General features: G+C 33.7%; 1 protein-coding gene across 1 annotated transcript in view; it reads left to right on the top strand.

The window, feature by feature from the left end:
• The window catches only part of TMX3 (thioredoxin-related transmembrane protein 3), a 39,950-nt gene that overhangs the window by 22,138 nt on the left and 8,476 nt on the right, over positions 1-9,336 (top strand). The window contains exons 9-13 of the mRNA XM_011968353.1: positions 1,190-1,256; positions 3,573-3,671; positions 6,886-6,943; positions 7,126-7,179; positions 8,375-8,431. Coding sequence (XP_011823743.1) covers positions 1,190-1,256; positions 3,573-3,671; positions 6,886-6,943; positions 7,126-7,179; positions 8,375-8,431 — 335 coding nt within the window. The remainder of the gene's footprint in view (positions 1-1,189; positions 1,257-3,572; positions 3,672-6,885; positions 6,944-7,125; positions 7,180-8,374; positions 8,432-9,336) is intronic.

A 9,336-nucleotide genomic window follows, 5' to 3' on the forward strand; every position in this document is an offset into this window, starting at 1 on the left:
CCATAGATGATTCTCAAATAAGGGCAAAGCCCATAATTTTGTGTTCTTTCCATGCTTTGAATATTAATGTTTTGTCCTTCCGAGCTTCATTAGCTTTGCAACTGGTATTTATGAAAACCCCAGGAGATGCAGTAAGGGGGTACAAAGATGAATTTAGACAGTTTCTGACTTCAGAATACTTACAGATGAATGAAGGAGATTGGCATGCAGACTATAACAGTAATAGAAAATAGTTGAAGAAAACACGGGAGAGGAAGAGAGCTTCAGAGTATGTGAGACTAGATGGCTGCAAGATTTGAGACTGTATCATTTGTGTTCTAGTAAGAACCATTCAGGGATGTTGATGAAAGAGGGAGGTGCTGAATGTTGAAAAATACTTCCTAAGCATCTGTGTGGATGAGTTGTCAAGAGCAGGTGAATGGAGCATGCTTGACATAAGAGCTCTTGTAGTGCCCTTAAAATTGTTATTTTCATAGTGCTATATCATTTTTTAATAGTAATGTAACCACATCATTCTGTATTATTTTCTGTCCCCCGAGATGTGTCTCCCTCCCTTTTTAATATTTCCAGGACAACTGTCTTTATTTTTATTTTATTGTTATTTTTCTACATTATTTGTCTTCTGATCTGATATTTGTTTTCTAGTATAATTTTACTCTCGAAATAAGTACAACTCAGGTGTAAGCAGCTGGTACTTTCTGAATGAATCCCTTATTACTACTGTAAGTGGCTTATAAAGCAGTTTACACTTTAAGCAGTGCTCTTAGTTATGGTATCTGACATAACTCTCACAATTGTTCTGTGAGGTAGGTAGTCTCAGTGTCTCTATTCCACAGATGAGGAAGCAGACTCCCCTAGGTAAAGTGGCTCATTATCACACAGCCAGTGAGTGGTGGGGAAGGACTTAAACCTAAATAGGCTGGTTGATGTTTAAGTCTGTTATCAGTTAAGAATAATCCACAGTCTTTACTATAGCAAACAGGACATTGTACCAGGGGATATATAAAAAGATTCATATATACTCCTTGGATGAGTTTGGGATTGACTGTACTCTTTGAATTGTTTGTGACATTCTTTTTTGTCATTTTTATGTGTGTTTGTGTTTTCTGGTATCTCAAGACTTGAAATTATAGTTACTAATTAGAATTTTTTAGTGATAAAAGTTATTTAAACTTCTGATTTTTTGCAGTATGTGACACTAAAAGAGATGCCGGCTGTGCTTGTTTTCAAAGACGAAACTTACTTTGTTTATGACGGTAAGTTCCAAGTCTTTAACTCATGTAAAACATTTTAAAATTAAAATGTCTATTATACGACTTAGGTGGAAAGATTTTGTAAATGCTTCTACTGTTTAATGAGAATAACAGTTCTCATTACTTGAATGACTGATGTTTTGGGGTTTTTCACCCTTCAACTTTTAGTTCTTATTTTTATTCCGAGCTTTACCTACACAACATTTCTTTTTGTTGTTTGTTAAATTGTATGTGTTTTTGAGGAATAAATTCTATGTGATTTTTATACATTGCTTTAAAATGTTCAGAATTAGTTTTTTTGAAGTAACATTTCAGATACAGAAAAAGGCTTGAAGAAGTAACACGTGTTCAATAGTGTTGAAGCCCCTGTGTATCCCTCCGTAGCGGCATTTCCCCTTAGCTGTTAGAAATAACCGCTTACCTGCTATTCAGCATTTCTTCACTGAAGCAAATACTTGGTCTACTTTTAAAATATTTTAATTGTAATATCAAACATACATCATAGTAGAGAACGGTAAAGCCCTGCATACCCATCACCGAAGTTAAACACTTACCAAGATCTTTGCCCATCATGACATTTGCTCTAACTTTAACTTTGAATTTGTTGAAGTACTTTAAAGCAAATTGTAGTGGCATTTCATCAGGGCTTTATATTACGCATCTCTTTACAAAATGCAGACTTTTTATTTGCAGATAAACCACATGCAGCTACAACAACTAACATCATTCCTTGGTATTTTGAAATGCCTACTTTCATGTTTTCCAAACTGTACTCTGAGATACCCCAGGGCAGTGCAGCAAACTCACAGGGGATACAGGGGATATTTTAAATTTCAAGGGAAACGGTGAAACTCGACATCTGTAGGACACCATAAAGCCACTCAAAAGCAAAAGTGAGTGCAGTCTTAGCTGATAGCGTTCTTGCTAGCGTTCTAAATTCTAATTCAATAATATTTGAAATCCAATTTCTTGTTCTCACTAACCGCATTTCAATGCTCCGTGGCCTCCTGTGGCTTGTGGTTACCATGTTTGAGGCCAGATAGGGAACACCCATTCATTCCGAAATACTCTAGAATGTAGACTGGATGATGATGAGGTTTAGGGTACAAATGATCCCATCACCCAGGTAATGAACATAGTACCCAATAGGTAGTTTTTTAGCCCTTGTCCTCCTCCCCGTCTCCCAAGTATCTGTTATTCCCATCTTTATGTCCACATGGTACCCAGTGTTTACCGCCTACTTCTAAATGAGAACATGCAGTATTTGAGATGGTTTATTTTCAAATGAAATTCAAATTGATCACTGTATGCAATCTCATAGAAAATTTGCTTTTAGCATGGAGTGGACATTGTGGCCCAGTAATCAATTTCTAGTTTTATGTTTATTTTCCTAATTTGTAAATTCGAATCCATAAATACTTTTAAGATTTGCATTGTGTCACTTATTTTATGGGTTTGATAACTTGAAAATGTTTTGTTTAGCATTGCAAGAAAAAGCATACCTTTCCAGAAGTCATTAAAATCCTATCTTCAACCAGATGTGTTGGTAGGCTTTTATAGACATTTGCTTTACATCACCTTTTTTATGCAATTGTAATAATTTTGAGAATTTTTCAGAATTATATTTCTAATCAGGATGTAATATTTCTCTTAGATATTATATTTTCTACCTGCTTAGCAGAGGAATTATTTTATATTGGAAAAAAGCTAAGGTACTATGATTTTATATGTGTGTTAGTTGTACCTTTGAGAAAGAGCTGTAAACTAGGAAGACTGTCATAAAGAGAGAAGAGCAAAGAAATTGTAATAAAAATTACCTGTAGTGCCATGACCCGAGTATAACCATTGATCCAGGGTAACCATTTAGGAATAACTGACTTCATTTTACCATTCTATGAGTTTATCTTTTCATACTTTTTTTTTTTTACAAAGTTACAGTTACACTGTTATATATTGTATAATAACCTATATTGTTTTGTAATCTGTTCAGTTATACGTTTTTTTGAAAATTTATAAATGATCTTTCTCAACATATACCAAAATTTATTTAAATTATTTCCAATTTAGGATATTTTGATTATTTCCTTTATTTTGAATTATTTTTATGCTATTTTTAATGATGCTATAAATGAAGATTGCTTTGTGCATTAATCCTTCTGTACATTTGATCGTACTCTTGCAATAAATTCCTAAAAATAATATTTATGGATGAATGATTCTCTGTCAGGCATTTTATACCTGTTACCAGATTAAAGCTATTATAACTATCTTAAACTCATATTTATACTATAATTTGTTAACCTTTGTCTTGGTTTTAAGAGTATGAGGATGGTGATCTGTCATCATGGATCAACAGGGAAAGGTTTCAGAATTACCTTGCTATGGATGGCTTCCTCTTATATGAACTTGGAGACACAGGTAACAAGCATATGTACAAGTCTCCGTCACATTACATGATTTTTTCTGTGATTGATTATTTAAAATCTTATTTTGTAGGAAATGAATTTAAGCTCTATTTCCTAACTTATTTTTTTATTTTAGATCTGAATGCCAGTTCTTTATGAGAACATAAACTGATATTACCAGAAGATATACCTTTGCATGTGGGTCAGTGATTAAAGCGATGGTTTACTAATAGAACTGATGGTGGCAAGGAAAACAGAAAGCCTGGGTAATAAGAGAGTGAGAAAAATAACCAACTAAGAAGCTATACACAGGAGACTGATTTTGTGATAGGAGTTAAGATAAAACTTAGCACAACCTATTTATAAGGCCTGTTCTTACCTGTGAAAGGGAAAAATGTAAATTAAATTTGGCATGGTTTCTTAAAGTTACACTGTTGCAAATGTCAGGCAATGCAAATATAAACACAAATACAAAAATGAAAGCTATAAGAAGCCGATTATATGGTCTCAGATGCAAACTATAAAAATTATAAGAAGCTAACTATAAGTTTTAGGAAAAAGTGTTTTATAAATTTATAGCAAATTAGAAATGAGAAATCTTGGTTATTGGTGCCACATTTGTTTCCATTAGTAACTTTATGATAAATAGCCTGGAAGTATAGTTTTTGAGTAAAATAATGAGAAAATTTTATTCAAGACTCAATTTTTTAAAATATAATAGGCGTAGAGTTTCTTCTTTATGATAGCCTGCTCTTAAATCTAATTAATGAAAATTAGAGACATTCTTACACGTTCTCCTGTTTTTGACATTTTGGGGGATATTTCTGTTCTGTTCCTGAGCTTGCTTTTAATGTTCTGTGTCTAGTGATATTTCTGTCTTTGCTTATCTTTACAGAAGGAGCTGTGTATTAGCTCATTATTGGAAGTTGCTGGGGACAGTGTCAAAGACTGTGGTTTTACTTTCTGATTCTGGTTTTTTGTGTTTTTTTTTTTGTTTTTTTTTTGAGACGGAGTCTTTCTCTGTCGCCAGACTGGAATGCAGTGATGTGATCTCGGCTCACTGCAACCTCCACCTCCCTGGTTCAAGTGATTCTCCTGCCTCAGCCTCCCGAGTAGCTGGGACTTGGTGCGTGCCACCACGTCCAGCTAATTTTTGTATTTTTAGGAGAGACGGGGTTTCACCATGTTGGCCAGGATGGTCTCAATCTCCTGACCTCATGATCCTCGCACTTTGGCCTCCCAAAGTGCTGGGATTACAGGCGTGAGCCACCGTTCCCGGCCTTTTTAATTATTTCAGACTCACATGAAAGGAAAAGGGAGAAATGTAGGAATATAGTAGTTTTGCTTGTATAGTAATTATAGGAGATAGCATGACCTTGAGGTGATTCAAACAAGTGGCTTTGGCTCAGCTGAACACATCTTTTCCCAGATGAATTTGGAGACAGAAGTGTGCTGTGGCAGTGTTCTTTTGTGTGTCTGACATAATTGCCCTTGTTAGGCATCAGCTGTGGTCGTGCTCCTGCTCTTCACCCGACCTGTCCTCTTATGTTAGCACCACAGCAGCCTCCCGACGCTCTGCGGCTTCAGACACCTCGTGTCTTTCTCAGAAGTTCTAAGTCTTGCCTACATCTCCAGCCTCATTTCACTCTAGCCTCTCCCCACACTCTTCCTTCTTGAGGCACACTAACCTTTTAGTTTCTTTTATTATTGTTACTATTATTTTATCATTTTTACCCAAGTTTGCTTGATAACAGTTTCTTGAAAAGGCTATGTCACTTGCACCAAAGCACCTTTTTACATGCTTTTTTCTTTGTTTGGAAATATGCAGTTAATTCATATTCATCCATCAAACTCAGACCAAATACTGCTTCCTTAGGAAAATCTTTACTGACCCCGTCAAACCACATTAATTTACACTATAATTTTTTTTATAGCAGCATATTCTTATTTTTAACAGGACATTTATTTGATGAAAATGTCTACCAGTTCTACCGTATTGTGTTTTCACAAGCGCAGAGCATTGTCTGTGTTTGCTCATCACCATGTCCTCGTAACCAGCCCAGTGTGTGGTACATTATTTAACACTCAATAATTGTTGAATGAATATGTGAGAAACTGTGTCTGTGTTTCTTAGAATCCTGTTGGTCTGTGGGAGAATTCTCTGCGTGTTGTAGACATTTTGGAAAAAAAAACTCAGAGGCATTTGAAAGTTAAAGAAGCATATAATACAAAAAAATGAATAGTAGATGAGATATTTCAAGAAGGTAGATACCATTGTGAACTGTTTTCATCAGAGAGTTAAAAGAAGATTAAAGATTGTGTAGAATTTAAACAGGTGTTGAAGCAGTATGGAATTAGAAGCAGCATTAAAATACAGGGATAATACTAAAAGATTATTGATTTAATCCTACTTGTATGTACCTTCTCTGAACCAGGTTTATGTCCGTATTTCTGTGCGTCTAATCTTACTTAACTCTCCCGATACCTCTATGAAATATGTATTAGTTTTTGAAAATAGGTTGAAGTTTACTGAGGCACTTCCCTGTTCCCCTGCGCCTTGGTATGGTGCCTGGAACATGATGGACACTGCTAGATAGCAGTGTGTGGTTTTCTGATTCTAACACCAGTCTTCTGGTTATTACATCATGCCAGCTTCCTAGAGGATATCAGGATACATATGCTTTATGTTGTATTTAGGGTTAAGTAAATGTGAGTCAGTTTAATTCTGCATATTTGTAACTGGCAAGTACTGAATCATGGTACCAAAGTCAATGGCCATGTAAAAATCATTTTCTTATTCTTCTAGACCATTGTTTTAGAGCTACAATAATTCTTAGCAAACTTGTTTTTAATCAACTTATTTCCTATGTTTTTAGCCTTTGAAAAAGTTATCTTAGTCAATTTGTAGGGTGCAAGGAAAAAATACAATTCAAGCTTGTAAGTTGGTATAAAAAGTAGAATTTTAGTGTATAAATTATTACATATTTACTCGTATTTACATTTTGGGGTGGGAAGTGGAAGGGAATTTGTCACCTGGGTTGACTAATTCACTGATTCACTCTACAAACATATACCATAATTTGTTGATTTAATTTGATATAACGTGTAGGGTGATTGGAATTAAATTCTAGAAATACTTCACAATTTCCTACTCAGAACTAAAGTGTTGATTGAACAGTTTGTGTAATAAGGGTGATTGAATTCAAATGTGTCATTCTTTATTTCAGGAAAGCTTGTGGCTCTTGCAGTTATTGATGAGAAAAATACATCAGTTGAACATGCCAGGTATAATGCCTCGATATGGTTTTAAGCTTCAGATGGTCATTTCAGACTACATGGCTTTAGATAGACTTGATGTGGTATCTTACTTTTCCTGCAGCAGTTAGATGTAAGAGAGCAGATACTGTCATTGGAAAATTATATTTTTCAAGTGCAGATGACCAGTTCATATGTTTGTTCTTCTACAGATTGAAGTCAATTATTCAGGAAGTTGCAAGAGATTACAGAGACCTCTTCCATAGGTAGGTGCTTATATTCTGAGAGATTCCTTTATTTTTTTAATACAGTTTTGTAATTTAATAAAGCAAACTTACTAGTATTCATGCTTTTAGAGGTGAATCAAGGAAGGGAAGTATAGCAGTAGTTCTCACTTATCCACAGGAGATACATTCAAGACTCCCAGTGGATGACTGAAACTTTGCATAGAATGGAATACTACGTATACTATAATTTTGTCTGTACCTACATACCTGTGATGAAGTTTAATTTATCCATTAGGCACAGTAAGAGATCAACAGTAATAATAAAATAGAACAGTTGTAACAATACACTATAATAAAATTATGTATATGTTTATTTCTGGAATTTTTCATTTAATATTTTCAGACCATGGTTGACCATAGGGAACTGAAATCACAGAAAGTGAAACTGGATAAGGGGGGACTACTGTATAGCACATTGCATTTTAGCATGAATTGTCTGGATCTTGAAATTCACTGATGGTATGTCCTGCAAGTTAAAAAAAAGAAACAGTTTGATCTATAATTTGTATCATACCTGGCTTCTTGATACAATTTGAGATGCATTTTATGTATATAAAATATGCAAATGTAGTTATAATTGGAGATAAATGAGCAATCAGAAGTCAGAGATAGGCAGACGATTATTCTAACAGAAACTCAAAAGAATCACTGAATAAAAATGGCATCAGAAATACATGTATTTTTACTATGCTGAATCATTGTTGCTACCATAAAAAAAGACAGTCAATATAAATGTATTTTATTATTGAATTATTATTTCTTTCCTATTCTGAGTCTTCTAATAATGGGTCATTGTATAGTTTTCTTACATAGTATGTAGCGTCTTTTGATTAGTCCTTTTTTTTTTTTAGGGAAAATGGGTAATTTTTCTTAAACATATTTCAGATAGATTAGCTTATATTTCCCTAAATTTTAAATATGCATAAACCAAGTAGAAATGTCTTAGAATTTCCTTTACTCGTGTATTTGTATCTCAGAAGCCAGTAGAATTTACACTCTTAGCAGTATTTATTGTATATGATTTACATGTGAGATGTTTACAGTTTCTGGGCTTACTGAGGCCTAATGTTAAGTTCATTGTTTTATTTACTTTTTTGATATTTAATGAGCTTTCTCTCTTTCTCTCCCCACCCCCTTGCCTTTTATTTATTTATTTTTGGTTGTCGTTTGTTAGGGATTTTCAATTTGGCCATATGGATGGAAATGACTACATAAATACCTTGCTGATGGAGTAAGTAAAGTGCTGAATGATTTTGCTATCAAGTCTTAATATTATTAAATTTGTTTCTGAGATACAGGTAGAAGGATTAAATAGCTGAAAAAAAGCAAACAGTTGACATATTCAGATACAGATATTTTCCCATTAAATATTTTACTTTAGTTTTCAAATTCTGTATTTGAAACTTACTGACTTTAATATTGGTCTATAGTAAAAAAAAAAAAAAAAAAATTATCTCCTGATTTAATGTTTTCTCATATTCTGAAAAGAAGCCATTTTTCCAAAACTTGTAAATTTCATAGCTTCTGCTTAATACATACTTTGAGAAGTTCAGTTTTAATGGGCAATATAACTATTAAATAGAAAATGTTTAGCATTCAAAGACTAATTGTTGTAGAATTTAATAGACAAATAACTTTGTAAGAAAGTGTGCAATTTTAAAATTTTTATCTCTTTAAAATTATGTAAAGACTATTAAATAGAAAATGTTTAGCATTCAAAAACTGTTCTAGAATTTATTTTAGTAGACTAAATTTGTAGGAAAATGTGCAGTTTTTAAATAATTTTTATCTAAAATTATGATTTAAAGATTTAATTTGCCACTTCACAAGACTGATACTAGAAAACATTTACCAAACCCTGTACTGAATTAATAAATTTGAAACAAGAACCCACTCTATTCAGTGAACATTTAGTGAGTATTTACTGTATGTTGTACACTGTTAGACACTGTTGATGGAAAAATGAATAGAGTTCCTGTCTTCAAATGCTTATAGACCACTGGATAAGACCACAAATGTTAATTACAGAACTGTATGAAAAGATCTATGTAGGACAGGGCTCTGGAACATAGAGACACTTTCCCGCCCTCAACCCCCGCCACATACACACACACACACACACACACACACACACAC

Source organism: Mandrillus leucophaeus, unplaced genomic scaffold, assembly GCF_000951045.1.
Source record: "Mandrillus leucophaeus isolate KB7577 unplaced genomic scaffold, Mleu.le_1.0 Scaffold84, whole genome shotgun sequence".
Lineage (NCBI taxonomy): Eukaryota > Metazoa > Chordata > Mammalia > Primates > Cercopithecidae > Mandrillus > Mandrillus leucophaeus.